Source organism: Peromyscus maniculatus, chromosome 6 (assembly GCF_049852395.1).
Source record: "Peromyscus maniculatus bairdii isolate BWxNUB_F1_BW_parent chromosome 6, HU_Pman_BW_mat_3.1, whole genome shotgun sequence".
Taxonomy (NCBI): Eukaryota; Metazoa; Chordata; class Mammalia; order Rodentia; family Cricetidae; genus Peromyscus; species Peromyscus maniculatus.
The window spans coordinates 135058555-135080628 of record NC_134857.1 but is presented as its reverse complement, the minus strand read 5'-3'; the positions used below and the strand labels follow the sequence as shown (position 1 = coordinate 135080628).

Sequence of the window (22074 nt, the reverse complement as noted above, 5' to 3'; positions counted from 1 at the left end):
GAGGCTTTTTCTTGATCACAGCGTTCTTACTGTAATTGATGTTTATAAAGCTCTGTGTCTCTTTTCTTATCTATGACTCTTAGAATCGGAACAAACAACTGAGATTCTCACATTGTAGGTGAGGCCCGGTCCCCTACAGATAAAAACTCACACCCAAGTGTCTCAGTCACAGTGCAATTTGATAGGAATTTCTGCTGCTTCTTTACATGGAGAACTTACACTGTAATAATTGTTTCCCAGGTGCCTTATTTGACCCAGAAGAAAAAGACACTGAACACTGGCTGGCTGGATTCAATCTTGTCCAGTGGAGCTCAGAAGTCACCAATCACTTTCTGGATTAATTCATTAAGAAAGTGGCCTACATGGAAGGGACGTGGGGACTGACAGGCAATCAACTGATGGAAGCAAATGACACAGCCGAAACATTTGCTGTTTCTCTTTCGTGCGGCTCCCACAAAACAAATCTAGCCGCTCCCTCACTAGTTCCCTCTTGAAAGGGCACTCCGTCTTGTTCTCTGTCATCCTTGCATGACATTCCATTAGGCACTTGGCTTATTTTTAGCCAGGCTATCAAAATATTTTTCAACTGGTCTGTTGCAGCACTAGAACTTGGAATCTTGTATCCTGTAGGGAGGCAGAGAAGGAAAGCAAACACTTGTTAAAAATGGGGAATTACAAGTCCAGACCTACACAGACTTGCTCTGGTAACTATTCTTGCTTTCTTCGTGTCTTGCTAACTATCTTTACATGCAACATGATTCGATTGTAAGTATAGATGAGCAATAGCTCACTGAGATGTATGCTTATTTGAATACAGAGAATATTAAGTGTTTAGATGATCTGAATTTATGTTTTTTCTCTGAAAGATTATTGGCAGAAAACAGGAAATGTCTTGTAAAAATATTAGCTTAGTCCCTTGGTATAATATGGTAGAAAGCTTTGGAGTACTGTTGAATATAGATATTTTAGAATTATATCTTAAGTATCTAGTATTTAAAAGTTAAAAGACACTGTCTACCATCTAGAGATTGCTGTAATTAAAATGCAATAAAATCAAATGAAATAAGTCAAATATATTCTTTTATGTAAATATATTGTACAATATCAAATGGGTTCTTAATTACTACAATCCCAAAGTGATTGCATTATAAACATAAACATCTGCATTAAACCCACAATCAGTCATTTAAATTAAGTATTGTAGAATTGAAACTGGAAAAAACAGTTTTGATTACTTGTATGTTATGATCTGCGTCTACATTTTGCAAAACGCAATTATGAATCAATCCCATTTGTTTTTCCTTTCCAGATGAATGGAAGAAGAAAGTTAGTGAATCCTATGCTATTATAATAGAAAGATTGGAAGATGACCTGCAGATCAAAGAAAATGAATTTACAGAACTAAGGCACATCTTTGGGTAAAGTTGTCTGAGTTTTTACTTCTTTGAATATGTGTCTTCATTATTTATCTTGTTTTTAGGCATGTTGACATGCAGATATAAAGCCTTAGATATAAACAGTCTAAGGATAGTCTTAGCTATGACCAGACTAAGTTTCACAATTCTGGGTTGTCTGTTCATAAGTATTCATACGGCTCCCAAAATGGAAAGCTCACATCTCTGTGAAATGTAAAAGTTGAATAAAAGGAGCTTGGGGGCCAGCCATTGAATACAAGCTGTCACTCTTTCAAGTAACCTGCTCTGAAACTAGTAACTACACTCTTTAGTTTGTGCCACCAAGAAGCAATGCTGCTTATTTCCTGGGGAGGTTGACACCCACCATGAGTCTCCTCAGAGGGCCAGGATAAGTTTCACCAAACTCCTCAGTCTGTAGACATTGAAGGCTGTCTCCTGTGGCTCTGATTATTTCCCCTTGGTCTGTAGACATTGGGGGCTGTCTCCCAGTGAGACTGATTATTGCTCCTTGGATTGTAGATGTGGGAGGCTGTCTTCCAGTGGGACTGCGTATTGTTTTGCCCTCATGCTCTTATAATGTGTGATATCATAATAAAAAGAAAACACATTTCCTGGTCTGGGACAGTGTCACAACACTGCAAGACACACGATGTTTAGGACCCTAATTTGTACCAACAACCTCCTAGAGAAATTGAATCTGATACTGAGGAACTAGGTGTGTTTCGGTATAGCTAGCTCTCCAGCTGGCTTAGTTAGGGCTGATTTGCTGTGATGAAACATCATGACCAAGGCAACTTGGGAAAGAAAGGGCTTATTTCACTCACAGTTCCATATAACATTCCATCATCAAAAAGGAGTGCGGACAGGAAGTAAAGTAGGGCAGGGACCTGGAGGCAGGCCCTGATGCAGAAGGCCATGGAGGGGTGCTGTTTACTGGCTTGTGTCCCATGGCTTGCTCAGCCTGCTTTCTTATAATCCCCAGGACCTCTTGCCCAGGAGTAGCCCCACTCACAATGGTCTGAACCCTCCCCCCATCAATCTCTAATTAAGAAAACACCTGCCCTATAGGCCTGCCTATAGCCCACTCTTACTGAAGTGTTTTCTCAACTGAGGCTCTCTCCTATCCTGTGGATCTAGCTTATGTCAAGTTGACATATAGCCATCCAGCACAACAGCCAAAGAGAAGTTAGACCTGGCACAGTTGTTCACATCCACTTCGGCTGTCATTCACATATTACACTCCTAAAAAACAGCATCCTTGAGTTTATTTAGAAAACCAGAGTTTAGCAATGCCCAAATGGCATGTTTCTCAAAAGAAATTTCAGAGCCGAGTGGTGGTGGTGCACGCCTTTAATCCCAGCACTCGGGAGGCAGAGCCAGGCGGATCTCTGTGAGTTCGAGGCCAGCCTGGGCTACCAAGTGAGTTCCAGGAAAAGGCGCAAAGCTACACAGAGAAAGCCTGTCTTGAAAAACCAAAAAAAAAAAAAATTTCAGATATGGTAAGTGTACAAATGCACTATGACAGGAAAATGATGTCATGCACTTGTCCTGTATTTTATCTGAACTTCACCCACAGAACGTACAGGGCCTTGACAGGGCTTCAGTTGGTACTTCAGGGAAGTTGGTACTTGGGATGAGAAGTCACTGAGGCACCACTTCCTCACACAGTATCACCTCATGCTCAGGTACTAGGAAGCATATGAAGTTCTCTTGGAGATGTGATGAGAAATTCAAAATAGCACATCATATATCCATGTTTTATTTCATTAGAGAAGGAATATGGTAGTATAACTTAGTCATAAGTCATTTCCTACTTATTGATTCCAAAAAGTATAGTGACTAAAATAGGATCATATTAGAAGAATTTTTTCAAAGTTATGAATTCAAAAATATCATTTAATTTTAGTTAAGGAACTATTTTGCTTACACCAAGGCTAGCCAGCAGAAACATTATGTATCTTTTTAAGGATTTTACTTAACAAATGGACTTGAAGATTTTTCTCAGGCTGTACCAGCTGTTTTTCCAGCTCCTGGTAGAGATGCCTTTTTTTTCTTAAGCTTTCCACTAAGTGCTACAAATGTGACCTTTTCACTAATTAGTGCTGAATGTGAGGTGCAGAAGTCAGTGCCAATACCTCATATATAACATAACTTCATCTCATCATAGCTTATGTGGTATATAACATTAATTTTGGTGAATAATAGGTGAGTAACACGACCTTGTGACCTGTCAAATCCTATGTAGAGCAAATGCTGGAATGTGACTTCTAAGACTTGCCTGATTCACAGACAGAGAGCTGCCTCTTGCTCTAGTAATTTCTACTGTGGTTGGGGGAAACCTCAGATACATGACAGGATATTGACACTTAATTAGCTAAGTAGAAGGGAAAAAAGAAAACAAGATGATTTTTAGTTATAAAAATAAGATTTAGGCTGGACAGGCTCCAAAAGCTACACAGAGAAATCCTGTCTTAAAAAACCAAAAAAAAAAAATAAATAAATAAAAATAAAATTAAGATTTATGGCGAAGGGTGTGAGAGCTTAACAAGTAGAAGCACTTGACTTTAAGCTTGAAGACCTGAGTTCAAGCCCAAGACCCGTATATCGTGAGGAGAAGAACTCTCACAGTCATTCTATGACCTTCACACACACAATGTGGTGCATGTACCTACACACACACACACACACACACACACACACACACACACACACATAGACACATACATACATAATACATGGTGAATACGTGTCATTAAAAATAAAACAATAAGATTTAGGTATTGATTATTCATTAACTTCCAAAAAATATGTGAGTTAAAATGCAAGCTTTCTTAAAGGTGTGTGGAAAGTGGAAAGTGTAAGAAAGATACGAAGAGAAAGTGACTTAGCTAGCTACCTGAGTTGAGCAAAGAAGCATCTCAGTTAGCATAAGGGTTTGGAGCAATCACAATCTTAAATCCAGACTCTTCCATGCAGTCCTCATGTCCTGGATATGGTTCTCGGTCTCACTGAGCCTCACTTGAATTGTAAACTGAGGTGAGTGTAATGAACCTCAGTCTAATATAACCTCACAGAAGAGGCAGAGAATGGGATCATATTGGAAGAATTTTTTCAAAGTTATGAATTCAAAAATATCATTTAATTTTAGTTAAGGAACTATTTTGCTTACGCCAAGGCTAGCCAGCAGAAACATTATGTATCTTTTTAAGGATTTTACTTAACAAATGGACTTGAAGATTTTTCTCAGGCTGTACCAGCTGTTTTTCCACATCAAGCACATCTCAGGCCTTGTGCTATTGTGACTGATTTGTTATATAAGAAATCTTGAAAGACAGACAACTTCCTTATGGAGTACAAACAACAAAATGGTATATTTAGTAAAAGTTAGAAGATACAATAGCTAAAATAAAATGACCTCATTTTATTTTAATAGAAGAAAATATTTCAAAATTAAAATATATAATGTTAGAACAATTCCTGATGATAGCAAATTTTGAAATATATTCTTTGACTATTATGAGTATTAGAAGGCTCTTCAAAATGGATGTCAAATTTCTTGAGAATAGCAATTGGGTGTCTTTTGGACAGGGTGTCCAGTAGCCTTGTGCTGATGGTTGAATACATCTATCTACAGGAATGTCCTGTCAGTCAGAAGGGGTGGGTGTGAGACTGAGAAGAGGATTGCGAAGACCTTTTGTCTTAAAGTAGTGTTCAGCACCTGATAGTGTTATGTGTTTAATGGGTCTATTTCTCATCAGAGGATCCAAGTCTGTAAAGATAACTTCCAAGAATCTGAATGCAGTCCTCAGACAAGGTTGTGCTGAAAGCTCATTGCCTGTGGTGAGCGACTGGTGGCAGGAAGTCAGGAGCTGGCCCAGTCCAGTCAAGAAAACCACAGACTAAAGAGAATGGGGGTGTGAGTCTGTCGATGCGGACGGTTCCATCTGGAAAGTCAATTGTTTTCAGGGCTGAGCTCAGAGAACTTTCTTCTCTTTGGATCAAAATGATGGATGACAGGGAAGAAAAAGGAGGCTGTGCTGTGAATATAAATTGTCTTACTGTTGGCTCATCAACAAAAGTGTTAAGGGTAGTTGGGGGAAACAAGGTGCATTATTATACAGAATCACCTTTGAGGACCTCCATGAAAGACACATAGTAAGTGTCTTCATTCCCCATCCCTACTTCTGGTTTGTGTAACAGAATGCTGCTGTGACAGCCATACCAGGTGCCTGCCATATGCCTTTCTCTAAAGATGCAGATTGCAAGAAGAGGGGGTTCCCTGTCCACAGAGGTGCAGTTAATGCAGTCATGGGTGAAGTTCTCTGCTCAGTTTTGTTCCTTTCTCTGTTTGCTGAAAGATTTGTTTATGGAATTATCAGTAGGTGCTATTCCATTCATTTAGAGAATGTACACTATCCCCATCAGCTCAAGTACACAATATCCCTAGCTTTTACCCGGAGTACAGTAAAGACACACAGTACTAAAGCTATTTCGGTTTAAAAAAAAAAAAAAGAGCTGCATTGTTCTTGTGTCTGTGGCAATTTGTAGTGGCTTTGCCGTGAGAACTTGATGTGAGAGAGGAAGGGAATGAAATAGAATGTTCTTTCCTCTAACGCAAAGTCGCATTCACCTATAGCTTTGGACATGTGTTGAAGACATAGTAGGAGACAAGAAAGGGATGACAATACGAGGCAGCAGGATGGAAAGGCAGAGTGGTGCGTTCACGTACACTGTGTTTCCTGTTAACACCCACAGGTATCAGTACAGTAGTGAGTTCTCCGGGATATCATACATCCATTTCTGGGCCAGACTCCTCTCCTCACTGGTGCTTCTCTGTCTTGCGTGGGCTTTTTATATTTGTATTTATGAATGATACTAGTAGCTTAGTTCTAGAAAGACAAACAAACTTATAAGCCAGTTTCCACCAGGCATGCCACTAAGGCACCTTTGTCCTCTTGGATTCCATCCTCCTGGGACTCTGACATCTCTGATTAAGGCCAGCAAAATAAAGGAACTACTAGGGAGTAGATGGCTGCAACATTTGGAAGTCAAGTGCAATTCTAATAACACAATTACTGGCTTCAATTAATAATGGGGATGTGATTTTTTTAAGAAAACTTACATCCTAAATTTCAGTCATAATTCTCACTTCCCATCACTTCTAGTCAAATGTTTCTGTTTTGATACACGTGATCAGAACATTCAAGACCTCAGGAAACCACCTGTTTTCTCTCCTGACAATTTCTCTAAGAGAGCTGCATGTGTTGTATTCCCTGACAATGGGACATTGCTTGCATGTCCTAATGCCTTGGGCTCCATGTATTCTCTAATTTCTCCTTGCATTTTTTATAAGCTGTCATGCCCCTCACCAACAGGGCATTCTAAAGGGCTCATAGTGCTTCCTGGGGCTTGGATGAAATTCCTAATTAAGATTAAGTCACCCTCATGAATATTTTTCTAATAGTAAATGATTTCCTTAACTATTAAATAGGGTAGCTCTGTACCTAAAGGTTACTTTCTGCCTTGAAGCATAGGGACTCTTTTCTTAGCCTTTAACTTTTACCCAGAGAAGTGTGCAGTTGTGTGATCCAATTAAACATCTTACCCATGACCTCATCCCTTCAGAGGACGTGTGACACAACCACAAGTGGGAAATTATTAAAGTGAAATGTTTGAAAACTTGGCCAAAATAATATACTGATGTACAAAACATTGAGTGAGGTATATACATTTTAAAAATTAATTCATCTTCTCAAAAGTAGAGAAAATCCAAGAAGAGCAGAGAGAAGGTGGCCATCTTTCTCCCTGTTTCTCAAGACTGGCTGCTCCTTCTCATACATTGATTTCAGAGACCCATGGAGCAGGAGAAACAGAAATCAACAATCAGAGCTTTCCCAATGAGTATCTACATGAATATCCACAAACATGCTTGCTGAATAGCTTCCAAGCCAGTGCCCCAAACTTACAATAGAAATTATTTCCATTCATCCCATCTGCTTCTCCTACCTCTGTTTATGGAAAGTGAATTTTCATTTTTAGTGTTCCCTTACTCTGTTTCTTGGGTTATTTGTTCATTGACAGTAACTTTTTCAGAGAAAGTTAAAATGAATTTAGGCTCTTAGGAAACATCAACATTGACTGAGATAGAGGGTAGGTAGTAGAAAGTAGCTAAACATTAGATATTTCAGATAATCATCTTGATGTACTGTTTTGTGAGTTTCAAATGGGTTAGACATTGGAGGACTTTTACCAGGAGCTATTAACAGTATAATTTTGTTAAAGTGTTGATTTGGGTTAGGTTTTGTTTGTTTGTTTGTTTGTTTGTTTGTTTTTTGAGACAGGCTTTCTCTGTGTAGCTTTGGTACCTTTCCTGGAACTCACTCTGTAGCCCAGGCTGGCCTCGAACTCACAGAGATCTGCCTGGCTCTCCCTCGCAAGTGCTGGGATTAAAGGCATGTGCTACCATCACCCGGTGATTTGGGTTAGTTTTAATTCCATTGTTGAGTATTACTCTTGAGGAGAAAGATGGGAAAAGGGATGTTAGAGATGGTATTGGCTAGGAAGGAGAAAGAGATGAGGAGAAGAGGAGGAACAAGTCGGGGCATGTAAGGTAATAAGCTATGGCAGAGAAAGAGGCTGCAGGAGAGGGCGAGGGAGAGGAAGAGGGACAGGTGGTAGGGAGGCTCCCTCAACCAACACAGAGAACATGAGATGCAAATCTACTTCAACCATGAATTTGGTTCCCAGCCTCTGTTGTTGGCAGTGTTTGCTTTTGTTTTGTTACTGTTTCACTGATAATTGGCACAACCCTTACATTTCAGACAATAATTGAGTCTGTTTGGAAAACCACACAGCTCCCCAGGGATTCTTAACACCTTAAGAAATTTGTTTCATTCTTCCTCAATAGGGTCATCTCGCTGGGTTCCGGGGGGCTACTCGTGTAATAGCTAAATTGCAGAGTTGGATGTGGTTTTGAAAGCTGCCTTGAGAGGAATGCAGCTTTGGGCCCAGAGGGACCTCTCAGGAGGGTGAGTCAAAGATGCCTCTCTGGAGGCTGCCTTCATTATTTCTCCTTGTAATTCCTCACACACATTGTGCCTTCTCACTGAACAAAACATTACTTTGAATGTTTTGTACCTGATCACTTTCAAAATTCAATAGCTGTTGCACGAATTCTAATTGGTCTTATGATAAAATCCCAGAGCCAGATATCGGGGTAAATGCTGAAAGACCGGAGGAAACAAGCCTCAGCCACTTCTCACCTCACCAACTCCTTAGTTGAAAAGGGAAGATCCTGTCTCCACAAATCCTCAGACTGAATGCCCCGAGTCCTTAGTCGGCTTATATTCCTTTCTTTGCCCAGCCATTTCACTTCCTGTCTCAACTTTCCTACTGCTGGGATTAAAGATGTGTGACTCCCAAGTACTGGGATCAAAGGTATGAGTCATCACCACCTGGCTCTATTTCTCTTTTAGACTAGATTAATCTCCTGTAGTCCAAGGTGGCCTTGAACTCACAGAGATCTCTCTGCCTCTGTTTCCCGAGTGTTAGCATTAAAGGTATGTGCCACCACTGCCTGGCCTCTGTGGCTAAGTCTGTGACTGACTCTGCCCTCTGATCTTCAAGCTTTATTTGTTAGAGCATATACAAAATATCACCACAGATAGCATCATTATGAGCTGGTGTGTGTCTATTTCATACCAAAATAGACTAAAATTGAGAGAGAGACAGACAGAGAGAGAGAGAGAGAGAGAGAGAGAGAGAGAGAGAGAGAGAATAACTCTTTGTTTTATAAGTCATTAGCATTTGAAAAATTACAATTTACCTCAAGTAGTATTATGGCATTTCAAATTTCATATTAAAGTTTAAGCTGATTATAAGGTGTTCTTATAATGATTGGCACAGCGTTAAAGTTTCTCATGACTTAAAAACATACTGAAAGCAAGTGTCTTAGTGGGGGTTTCTATTGCTCTGATAAACACAGCTCAAAAGCAACTTGGAGAGGGGAGAGTTTATTTGTCTTAAATAATCTTGTGGCAGACAAAGACCAAGGTAGGAATTTGAGGCAGGATCCTGGCAGCAGAAGCTGAAGCAGAGGCCTTCGAGGGGTGCTGCTGTTTACTGGCTTGCTCTGCATGGCTTGCTCAGCCTACTTTCTTATAGACCCCAGGACCACCTGCCCATGAGTGGCACCACCCACATTCGGTTAGACCCTCCTACATCCATCATCAATTAAGAAAATGCCCTACAAACTTGCCCAGGGGCCATTTGACAGAAGCATTTCTCAGTTGACATTCCTCTTCGCAGATAACTCTGTTTGTGTCAAGCTGACAAATATATCCAACCAGGACACAATGCAAGTGAAGTGGGAATGTTTAAAAGTAGCTAGAGAAGAACCACACAAATAGTTTTCAGAAATGATGGAAAGTTAACACATCCTGCCTGGGGTTGGCTTCTGAACAGTGTATTGTATTGGGGTTTTACCTGAGACAAAGATATTAGGTCAGACACAGAGCGAAGTGGTGAGTGCCACTAAGGTGGCTGAAGATAGCCTAGCACACCAAAGTTCTACTCTCCCCAGTCACTAAGTCTTATCAGTCACTGGGCCTAGCAGAGTTTCTTAGAATGCAGGTATGGCTTTTTTTTCTCAGAACTTCAGGTCACTCTGTCCATGACTTTAAATCACACATGTTCTAGCTTTGCAAGAGAGGGAGACTGTCCTCAAAATATATGCAGGAACCATGTACATCTGTGAAAAGGGAAGGAGACCTGTGAAGGAAGATCCTTGTGGATAGTGCTCCTGAAGCTCTGGGCTATGTGGAAACTTCTTTCTTGGGTTTCATATATCCAGGAAATGATGTCACGGGGATAGGAAAAGTTGTGTTGGGTGGGTCTTGTAGGGGGTAGGGGGTGGGAGGTATGTTAATGGCTGGAACTACATAACTGACCTTCGCTCTAAGAGCAGCAAGGGAGGACGGGGTTCTTCTGACCTAACCACATGAATTAACTTAAAGCAGGACTGCTGAGAAGAGCCAGCTTTGGAGTGCCTGGCTAAACATAAACTTTCAATGTATATTGTGAAGATTATGTAGCAATGGGCCTGGCAGTGTGGCCAGATGGTATTGGCACTTGCCACCAAGCCTGACACTCTGGTTCCATCCCTGGGACCCACAAGATAAAAGTAGGGACATAGGGCTTTGTGTTGCCTTTTGACCTCTGTCAACAAAAGTTTGTGAAAAAAACATATTCACTGAAACTTCTGATGATTAGATTCCCAGTAATGTGACATGTTAGAATGTTGCAAGTCCAGAGCCAAATAATCTTGGGGCATGATCAGTTCCCTAAAAAACCACTTATTGCCCTCCTTTGTATGTGACAGAACATCTTTGCAATCACTAGGTAAATCCTCTAGTTTTTCACCAACCAAAGGGGTAGGAATGTTGTCAGATATCTTCTGAGTAATCTCACTCCCTCCCCAACCCTGATGCTGTAACCCGCCCATTTAATGTTTCCACCAATTTGAAAAGTACCTTCAGGTTATGATTTTCTTCTATTGCTATAAAAACTTTATCAAATGGCTATCATTTTGTAGCATGGAAATTTGGCATAACCTAAATCTTTGTTTCTATGTTCATTCACATTTGCTCCAATAATATCCCCTTTGAAGATAACATGTGTGTTTTCCTGCCTACACTTCCACACACATTCTACCACAAACAAGTACCCACATAGGCAGGTACAAATAGAGATGTAATTTGTAATTTAAACTTTTGAAAGAAATATAATAGCAAAACATACTAGCTGTTGATGTTTCCAAAGTGGGAGAACTCATTTCCTTGGTATAGGGAACCTTTAAAGGGTGAGCACATTATAGTTACTGAGAGCTGAAATAAACAGAAAATAAAAAGCCATTTCTACCATAAGGGTTCTACAATGATTAATTTTTTTTAAAAAATCTCTCCTGGTAGTGAATAACTCTGCTGAAGTGATAAGTCAGGTCAGGCCAGATTAATAGGTCCAGGTTTATTCTGAGCAGAGCATTCCTGAGTGGTTGCAGAAGTAGAGGAGAAACCCACTAGGAAAAACCATGAGGGAAGCCCATGGACCAGACCTCAAATACCCTCCCTTCCCTGAGTGAAGCCAATGCTTGGCAGGCTTTCTCAGGGATGGGGTCTGGAAAGGGCAGCTGAGGGCAGCATTTGAAGAGGGCACCTACAGGAGAGATCCGCAACATCCTAACCTATTTGGGCATATATGGACATCGGTTCAAGTTGGCTACTTCCTGCTGGCAACGAACAACATGGGAGAGGGAAGTTGAGAGTCAGTGGGGTCATGCTCAGCGGGAGGTGTGGGTGAAGAAGTATTCAGCTAGCTGCCATCCTGGAGATCTCAGGAACCTGTTCTTGAGGAGGGGGAGAAGGCAGATTGCTAGGAGAAAAAAGAGATCATTGGCACCAGCCCTATGAATGGGTCTGGCCATGGGAAAAAGAACAGAAAGGTAATGTTCCCTGGTTGTACAGAAGAGGCATGGGTGAATGAGCCAGATGAAGGAGTAGATATGCACTTGAGTCTGGAGAGGTGGTACCAGCACTAATGTTCCAGAAGCTTGGGGGGATGGCATGCCAAATCAGGGATGATGTATTCAGGAGTACCTGACCCCTCGCATCTGTTTTTTCCCTGGAGGTGGGAAATGCCTCCATCCATCCTGTAAAAGTGTCAGTAAGAGTTAAAAGACAGCAGAGCTTTTCATGAGTGGACATGTGGGTGAAATCAACCTGTCAGTACTACTCTGGTTGGTGTCCTTAGTTAGTGCAGGGGCTGGCATATCTGGAGGGCTCCCTGCTGGTTTTCCTTAGCACAAGCCTGGCAGGAGGGGTAGACCTGTCTAGGGACTGATCCACCAGGCCAGATTCCTTGATACAGCAACAGAACTCTCTCCCAGGAACATGTAGGTGTCTGTAAAACAAGTGGAATAGATTTACATCTTGGTGTCATAGCAAAAGGCTATGACTTTGTGTTAAAAGGTATGAACATTTTTCCTAGGGCCTTGTTTCAGCTGATGAAACACACATTTAAATCTATGCTTAGAGGGCAACCAGGGAAATTTCCTGAATGGAAGAGGTTGAGTGAGTGAAGAAGGAGGAGGCAGAGAGGCTGAGGCAAGGGAGGAAGAGAGTTGAACCCACTGCAGGCTTCCATACCCTCTCATGCTAACCTGTCTCTAAAAGCTACGGCCAGTAAAATCCATATAATTTAAGGATGCCCAAAAACTGTTTGTACTCAGAGCTACCACGAAGCCTGTGGATGAGGCACATCTGTCTGTACTTTTAACAGGAAACTTTACTGATGAACTAATGAGCTACCAAGCTAGGGTCAGTGGAGAGCTGTTAAACTGGCAATTCTGTCAGTACCTTGGTCACCAAACACCCAGTCTGATCTGAGAAGGATCAGTAAATGAGCAGAGGTGAGATGGCTTTCCTGCTACCTCGGCAGTCCCAGGTTTCCCTTTGGTCACTGAGGAACTGAGGTCTCCTGCTGCCAAGCCCAGAAGATATGACAGACTTTCCTGTGGGGTAGGAATTTGGGGAGAGTGACTTACCTTGACTTGTCAAAGTAGACCAACTGATTCCCCAGTTTCCTGCTGTCCAGTCTGGGCGGGGTCTTAGCACCAGTTTAAAGTGCAAAGCAATTTCTTGCCACATAGCTTGATTTGCCACATAAAGCAAGCTTCCAGGTGTAAGTTCTTCCATGTTCCTTAGAGGTGGTTACAGGATGCTGCCAGGAGCTGCCATGTTTCTGTCATGAGAAACTTTTTATTAAAATGCCATTTTCTCAGATCTCTGAAGCACTTGAGGATCAGGGTATAATTATCTGTTAGGTATATCTGAATTAGACAAATGTTGCTTAGGCTTGACTTTGGGAGTGTATATAAGCCAAATCTGGACATACAATTTGCCCAATTAGTTACCAATTAGTTATAGTTACCAATAATTAATTACCAATATTAGTAAAAGCAAGAAGATTAGAAGGAATAATTCAGTCTCTAGTGTTTAGCTGTGGTCCTAAGATATAATCATAAGGCAAAACCAAGTTTTAACATAGCAAACAATTTAGTGTTTTTAAAATCAATTATATGGGAATAGTCTTATACTATAAAATCTGGCTGTTCATCAAGATATATCCCTGAACATAAATGCATGGAGGTGCAGCTTTAATAATTCAGTAAACAGCCAACATGGGCTACAAAGTGAGTTCCAGGAAAGGTGCAAAGAAACCCTGTCTAAAAAAACAAAACAAAACAAAAAACTCAGTTAACCAGCATTGTTTTAAATCCTATCTTTTATAAACCTTTTAAGACAGGACAGGAATCATCATATAGAAATCTATCCTAATCCAAAGTAATTTGGAGACCTAATGTCTCCTGGTAGACCCATCTCCACATGGCTGCCTCTATCTAAGATGGCGGTTAAGTCATATGACCTCTCTATATTAGCCAAAATGGTGACTGCCCACCTGTTGTAAGGTATTGGCAGACCATGTGGTGATTTCCAGAGCAGTTTTAATCCGGAGTTATGAGTTTTATAGATTTTAAACCATACCCAACTTTTTTTTATAATAATGTAGAACAGTATAAAATAACTGTCTGTCATTACATCAGATTCAGGGCCAGAAAATCCCAGAGGCAAAATCTGAGCCCAAGCATCTGGTTGTGAGCATAGATGAGCTGTTATCAAGACATACAGACGGCATAAACTCAGGCATTCAAAACCAGTCAAAAGCAAGCATACCATGGCTACATTTCCATCTATACACACATAGTAGATGGGACATTTTAACAGAAAGATGAACAAAACTTTTCCTGAGAAGCCATGTCAAATGACCAACTTAAAAATCCTGAAGAGTTTACAAAGTAGCAGGTAAGAAAATATAGGAGTAAAAGACGCTCCTCTAACGGCAGTACACCAGAGCCTGGAGAGCAGAAGAGCATGGGAATGAACCAACCCAAGGGCAGCACTGTACAGAGGGGGTGTGGAGGGAAGAGCATGGGAATCAATCGAGGAGGGCAGTTGGTGGAGGGGTAAGACCATGTGGAGAACTCAGTCAGCTGCAGATTAAGCTGTGCATCTCCCAGGCTGTTGGGGGAGGGGGAGCTGAGCCAACAGCCACTTGCTGGGTATGGAGCCCTTGGTATCAGGAGCAGAGAGCAGGGAGGAGGGGCCAAGGATGCAGACAGACAAACAGCTGGAGGGAAAAGGGACAGGAATGCAGTGCTCTCAAACCTGGATGAGGGGGCTAATTTGGATAAATTTCATAACAATAGTGGATCGAATTTGACTCAGAAGCAACCATTCACAAGCTTTACACTGGGAGGCTGGAGGCAAAAAAAATCATGTCCGATTTTATAAGCCAGTGGCTGGGGAATAGTGTGTGGAACTGTCTCTGAGAGGATGGTCTTCCAGACAGGAGAATTCCAAGGAGCAGGGGCTGGGCTGTCCCTGCTCTGGAACTGGCAGAAGATTACTGGCATAGCAACAATCTTGACAGGTGCTCCAGAAGTCTCTGGCAGAGGGTCAGAGGCTCGGAAGGGATCCTGGACCCCTTATAGGCATTTGGTTTGGAAATGGTGTCTTACTGAGTAAAGTTGGTTTGGTGTACTTCCCACTGCCAACGCCACATAGCTTCAGGAAGATTCCATTCACCTTGGCCAGTGCACCAGCTGATACATAAAATTCCCCCAGTAGTGAGTAACTACACTGAAGTAATAAGTCAGATCAGGTCAAATTAGTAAGTCCAGGTTTAATCTGAGCAAAGCATTCCTGGGTGGTCCCAGGGGAAGAGGAGAAGTCAAGAGGGGAACCCATAAAGGGAAGCCCATGGGCCAGGCCTTAAATACCCTCTGGGGTGGAGCCTATGCTTGGGGGCCTTTCTCCAGGGCAGGATCTGAAGAGGACAGCTCCAGGGAAGATCCCCAACAATGATGTCTGACTGGTTAAAACTTTTCTGTTTGTGGAGTGTTGGAATATTGCAGATCCAGGACCATATCTTGGGCTATAAGTATTCCCCTAACTAGCCACTTAGTGCACACCTTCTGTGTTTGAACTAATGTCCTTTTAATTACAAGTAAGACCTTTAGAATATATTAACTCAATAGTGGTATGAATTTGCATGAGTGGGGAACCCCCAGCTGGCCGGGCCAGGGTATCTCACGCGTGAGGGAAAACATGATGGGCAGATGCAGTGGGGGTCGCAGTGTGTGGGAAAGTCATTCACACCCAGGCTCTGCATCCACATGGAGAGTTTATTATAAGAGAGAGATGAAGAGAGAAAGAGAAGGGAGAGAAAGCAGAGGTGTGTACACCTCAGGGTAGGGAAGAAAGAGTGAAAGAGAGAGAGGAAGGGGAGGAGCTTTTCCTTAAAGTGAGGCTTTTACCTCAGGATGCAGGGTGGCCCCAAGGGGTGAGATTTCAAGGCGCGGGTCAGAATATTAACAAATAAGCCAGCAGCTTTCATCAGCCCAGAGGCTCAGAATACCATCAGATACAGCTTGAACTTGTGGCAGAGATTTCCCCACTTTTCTGTATCCTCTCTCCTGACCAAGGTCTTGAGTAAATAAAATGATTTACGGTGCTGGAGAGATGGCTTAGAGTTTAACTGCACATACTGCTCTTACCAGGGACCCAAGCACATTTTTCATACAGGCTCTCATAGCCACCTGTAACTATTACAGCTCCGGAGATCTGAGGCCCCTTCCAGACATATGTGCACACACATACCCACACACAGAAACACAGAACACAAAATGTTAAAAGTAAAGCTAAAATATTTTATTAAATGATCTGATCGACGACCTTTGTTTTGTTTGGAGATTGCAAAAGCTCCCATCTGAATTTTGCTTTGGAATATGAAATGTAGAGCGACCTGGACCTTCATTCCCAGGCTGTGACCACTCTACTTGGCTCAGAACAAACCATCTCCTACTCCCTCTGAGCAAGGGCAAACTCATGCAACTTGAATGCATTTCCAGTGTGGGCAGCCGAGCCTGCTTTGTTCATTGGAAGAATATCCCCATGTCTATGAAAACAGACCACAGGGCTTAGAGTTGCTAATTAAAGCCTTTCTTGGGGCCTCTTAAGGTTCCTGGATTTAAAGGCCTTCTCTTTTTAGCAGCACCCTAGAGAATGGAATTTTTTCTGTTTCAAAATTCCAATAGCCTTTGAAGTTCTTAACTGGGAGCCTTGATGCAAATGGCCCAAGTTTATTAAGTCTTTCAAGTGTAAGTGCTTTAAAGGTGATGGGAATCACTGGCTCCCCCACCGGAGACCAGTCATCCCTCTAGAGCTGCCAAGATTAAAATAGGCCCGAGGCCCCTTGAAGCTGACCCAGAGGCCAAGGACATGATCTTGTTTCTACAGAAAAAATGTCCTGGGAGTGCCAAGGGCCTGACGAGGTCAAGAATTTTATCTCCAACTTCCTGTTGAAAGGCTACCTGTAGCTCCCAGGGCCCTCTTGGGGACAAAGTCTTTGATAGTATAAAGGCAAAGAATCCTTCCTCTCCTCAACAGCTACCATATCACAGCACCTCTCCAGGCATCAGACCTCCCTGATCTGAGGAAGCTGACCCAGTCAGAGTACAAGGAATGATAGCTGCAAGCAAGAATTGTCAAACATTTGGGTTATAATTTTTTCCACCCTCCTATCAAATACAGCACAACATTTGCTCTCTCCCCCTCCTTCCTTCCTTTTGTGAATATCTTAATTTTTCTACAAATATAATAAGAATGTTTGAATGTGAAAGAAATAATTTTATTTTAAGATGTCTGTGTTTTCTTTATAAGGAGCTTGACAAAATTAAATTATATGTTTATATAATTATATTAATATATTGGAGCACAGTGTGTGTGTGTGTGTGTGTGTGTGTGTGTGTGTGTGTGTGTGTGTGTCTCTACCTTAACTTGAGCCCTTCAACTGATGGAGAATGCCTTTCTGTGTGCTGCAAATACGTGTTGCTTTGATTGGTTGATAAATAAAGCCGTTTGGCCTATGGCAAGACAGTTTGGAGACAGGAAATTCAAAGAGAGAGACAGGAAGAAGGCAGGGAAAGAAACCAGTGAGCCACCCAAGGAGAAACATGTAATGGAACGCAGGTAAAGGCATGGAACATGTGGTGATACATAGATTAATAGTTATGGGCTAATTTAAGATATAAGAGCTAGCTAGTAAAAGGCTTGAGCCATGGCCCTGCATTTATAATTAATATAAGCCTCTGTGTGTTTACTTGGGGGATGTGAGTGGGATTTATCAACCACTGCCAGGCCGGGACACAGGAAATCTTCCAACTACACTTCAATTGTTAATATTATTTTCAAGGTTTGTTCTTCATATAGAACATTCAAAATTCTTCTAGCCCCAAAATTGTATAGCAAAATACAGTTATGAATTTATAAACCAACATTTATTTCTCAAACAAATGGCAACATACTAAGAGATGAGTTTCTGATTGCTTGTCATGTCCTTTTCAGCTCTGATGAAGCCTTCAGTGAAGTCAGTTTAAACTACCGCACAGAGAGTGGGTTGTCTCTGCTGCACCTGTGCTGTGTTTGTGGAGGTAAGTGCCTGAAACCTGTTTAAGCCAGATCTATGCCTACCTGGTAGAGGACATGAGGTGTCAAGAGGCCAGCAGAAAGACCCTAGAGACTCAATTTCTCTTTGGTTTCACTCCTAGGAACTTGCTGACATTCAGAGGAGTGGTGCCCCATGCAGATCCTTGCTCTGCACCTCTGAGTTTCTAATTTTTTCCTTCTTAAACTAAGTAACTCACTTTGCCTGGAAGTCAACAAACACTTTTTCATACTAGGCAGTCAGGAATTGAATTTAATTGAGAAGTCCTTAAAGTGTTCCTTAATATATGATCAGGCAGATGTTTTACTATAAGAAATAAGTGGTCATGTGAAGAAGAAGAAATATTAAACATAGAATCCAACAGAGGAGATTGCTCAAAGCAATGAACACAACTCTTAATCTGCTTATACTTCATTTGATTTTAAAAGTATCCCAACCACTTAAGTTGAGTCTCAGCATATAGTAGCATTAAGGAATTGTCAAGTGGAAGTTGGTATGTATTGATCAAGCTGAGCAAAGCTTTTTGAATGCAGCAGTGGAGTTGCATTACCAGTGGACCGATGGCCCCTTGACTTTTCCAATCCCTTGGAACAGCCTCCCCTTCATATCTTCTCCTTCCTTCTGGGAGCTGGCTGCCTAGCCTCCTCCAGAGCCCCCTCATCTGAGTAGTTTCTACTGCTAATGACCCTCAGCGGGATCCCCTGTCACTAGATTGTCACCTCAGCTCTCTTCTAGAGGTTTGCTAGATGAATTTACTTGTAACTGCATGGCCTTCTGTTTTATTTTGCTTGGCTTTGTTGAGATAAGTTCTACTCTGTACTCCAGGCTGGCCCCAAATTTGTGGCAGTCCTCCTGTCTCAACTTCCCAGGTGCTGAGATTACACACATCAGTTGCCACACCAGTTACATCCTTTAGTTTAAAGCAGTGTGGTGTTGAATTAAACAAAGCCTGGGAGCCAAGTCTGTCACAATGCACCGCATCCATGCAAAGCAGCATGAGTGCGATGGAAACACGTGTGTGAAGTAATACTGCCAATGAACAGAATTGCTTAGGAATGGGCTTGAGTGGTGGGCTGACATTTTCACATGTCAGAATGGCATTTATCCTTATGTCAAAGAGAGATGGTGAAGTCCTTTAGTCCACCCCTGCAATAAATCAACCTTTATTATTTCTCTCTAGGCAACAAGTCACATGTCCGCGCCCTTATGTTAAAAGGGCTCCGTCCTTCCAGACTGACAAGAAACGGGTTTCCAGCGCTGCATTTGGCAGTCTACAAGGTCTGCCATTTTCATTCTTATACACACTTTGTCAAGGACAGCACGGGTCCTGATTTCTACTCCACCCCAACCAGACAGAACTGCTCTAAAATGAGATGGGCACCTTGGGATATTTGGTGTTGGAAGTGACCTTCGAGACTGCCATGAATGTGCATTTATAGAATGTGTAAATCATAAGTCACTCTAGTCTCAGCAGCTTCCACTCGCTTCTGCTGCTCTGATTTCAGATATTGGACATGCATTATTTCATCAGTCACTAAAGAATTTCATAAGACACAACGGCTAGTATTTGTTTTACAGAGGAAAAAAATGAAGATCAGAGTGAGATCATAGAAAAGATCAGAGTCAATCATAGAAAAGTGATTATACTCTACCACAGCTGATCGCAGCCCAAGTCCTCAGAGCTATGTTGAGTATTTGTTCTTTCTGAGCTTCATGAATGTCTATAGCAGACTTTTGTTTGAGGCTTTGTATGCAGGTCTGGGAAGAAGCAGTTGTTCACCTGTGTAAACCCCTCTACACACTCTGAACACCTTAAGAGTTCACATCATGAGGAAAGAGGGCCACATTTTCCCACTCTATTTTCTTTTCTAATGTTGTGGTTAAATATTGGGAAAAAAGCAACTCAGAGAGAAAGAGTTTGTTTGGCTCATAAGTTAAGGTTACAGTTCACCATTACAGGGAGTCTCGAAGTGGCAAGAGCCAGGAGGAGCTGGTTACATTGCATCCTCAATCAAGAGCAGAGAGCTTGCTTGTGTTCAGCTTGCTTTTCCCAGTCCTATGGAGCCCAGGATCTCCTGCCAAGGAAATGGTGACACACACAGTAGACAGTCTTCCTACTCCAGTTACTGTGGTAAGGATAATTCCCCACAGACACTCCCAAAGGTCAACATGATCTAACAGCTTCTCACTGGGACTCTCTACCCAGGTGATTTCACATTGTGTGGAGTCCACAGTCAAAATTCACCATCGCTCACCATTCAGATCTTATTCCCCTTACTTCATCCTGAGGATGCCTTAAAGCTGGTCTCTGTACTTCCAGTCAGTGTCTCGTCATTGTAGATAGCTTGCAGGAGAAAGGGTGGCCAAGTGCTGAATTCTCTTTACTATCTGCTACTCATTCTTCCAAACTCAAACACAGGTTCAAGATAATGTCTGACAGACATTTTTCTTTCCTGAAAGGCAGGGAAGGAACAAGGAGCCACAGGAGTAAGAAGAAGGTGATTGACAGCTCATGCAGTCCGTGAGACACTGGACTCTGTCTAGGTCTGGAGATACTTTCTGCAATGTCAACTGTGCGGAGAGTCACTGTGACACTGCCACATAGGTGGTCTCTGGATGCTATGGGGCCACGGTCATTTTTGATTGCATTTCTCCCACCTCTGTTTGTAGAAGCTGAATTTCCATTTTAGTTTTTTGCTACTGTTCCTTGCATTATCTGTTAGGGAGGAGTACCTGCACTGTACTTCTTCAGAGAAGGTTGGGAGGGAGGTTCTGTGGATACAAAGTAGACAAAGCTCCCTCCACAGCATCCATAGAAAGCCTAGGTCCTGTGGGTACCTAAGGCTTTATATAATATAAAATATAAAGCAAAGTAGCTCCTGTGAAGTCCCTATGCTTACCATGGGTCTTCACATCAGCTGACTAATACCTACCTGCAGTAAGCTCAGTCAGGTTAAAACATGAACCGTCACAGCCGAGTGTACACTTCTTTTTCTAATCCCACACAGGTATTTTCAGGCTAAAGTTTGGAGAGCACTGCTTTACACTGCTTCCCTCTTGAAGCCAAACACTCTCACATATCTCTGTTTCTCCTTGTAATTTTCCAGCTAAAATATTTTTTTAGTTTTTTTCTCATTGCATCATTATTAGTTACTTTAAATCAATGTAAACTGAGCCTTCTTAAGCTCCCTTGATTTCTCAGATTTTATTGCACTCAATTTTGAATTCCAACTTAAACTTCATATTATCTTTTGTAACAGCACTCACAATTACTGGGTTATTTGTGCAGTTTGCACATTGCTCTGTGAACTCTCAGCAATAGAACTGAGGATTTTCCTTTGAATCTTCACCAAATAGAACCTGGATACTCAATGAAGAGTGTCTAGGACCTAACAAGTATCCTGGATTACCGTTTGCAGTCCTTGATGCTCATTGGTGTGGCACCAATTTAAAACTGCTCTCAGCCCAGCAGCAAAACTAGTTGTGCTCATCTGTCAGCTTTAAGACTTGTAGCTATGGCTTTGTCTTCAGAAAAACTGATCTTTTCCTCTGCCCTTCAGTTCTCTCATCTCCAGAGTAGATGAACACAGCAGGAGGGCTGTAGGTATGGCTCACTGATGGGGTCCTTGCCCAGCACGCTCATAGGTATAGCTCACTGATGGGGTCCTTGCCCCGCATGCTCATAGGTATGGCTCACTGATGGGGTCCTTGCCCAGCACGCTCATAGGTATGGCTCACTGATGGGGTCCTTGCCGAGCATGCTCATAGGAATAGCTCACCGATGGGGTCCTTGCCCAGCACGCTCATAGGTATGGCTCACTGATGGGGTCCTTGCCAAGCATGCTCATAGGTATAGCTCACTGATGGGGTCCTTGCCCAGCATGCTCATAGGTATGGCTCACTGAGGGGGTCCTTGCGCAGCACACTCAAGATACTTAGATCTGCTCCCAGTGTCACCTCTTCCACAAAAAGTAAAGCAAAACTACAGTAAACATAATTATCTGTTTTGTTAGGCGATTTGGGGTTTTAAAAAGGACAA

At 42.1% G+C, this 22074-nt stretch overlaps 1 protein-coding gene across 10 annotated transcripts in view; it reads left to right on the top strand.

Annotated features, from left to right (window-relative positions):
* The first annotated feature begins 546 nt into the window (after positions 1-546).
* Tnni3k (TNNI3 interacting kinase) overlaps positions 547-22074 on the top strand; it is a 263899-nt gene continuing 242371 nt past the window's right edge. For 9 of the 10 annotated variants that reach the window (XR_013052441.1, XM_042280190.2, XM_076575282.1 and 6 more), the window contains exons 1-4: positions 547-704; positions 1310-1418; positions 17936-18021; positions 19216-19313. Coding sequence is in view for 9 of the 10 variants with exons in the window: in XM_042280190.2 (XP_042136124.1) it covers positions 665-704; positions 1310-1418; positions 17936-18021; positions 19216-19313 (333 nt within the window). In the remaining variant the exon portion in view is untranslated. Of the gene's footprint in view, positions 766-1309; positions 1419-17935; positions 18022-19215; positions 19314-22074 lie in introns of all 10 variants that reach the window. The other variant, XM_042280191.2, reaches the window with a different exon arrangement.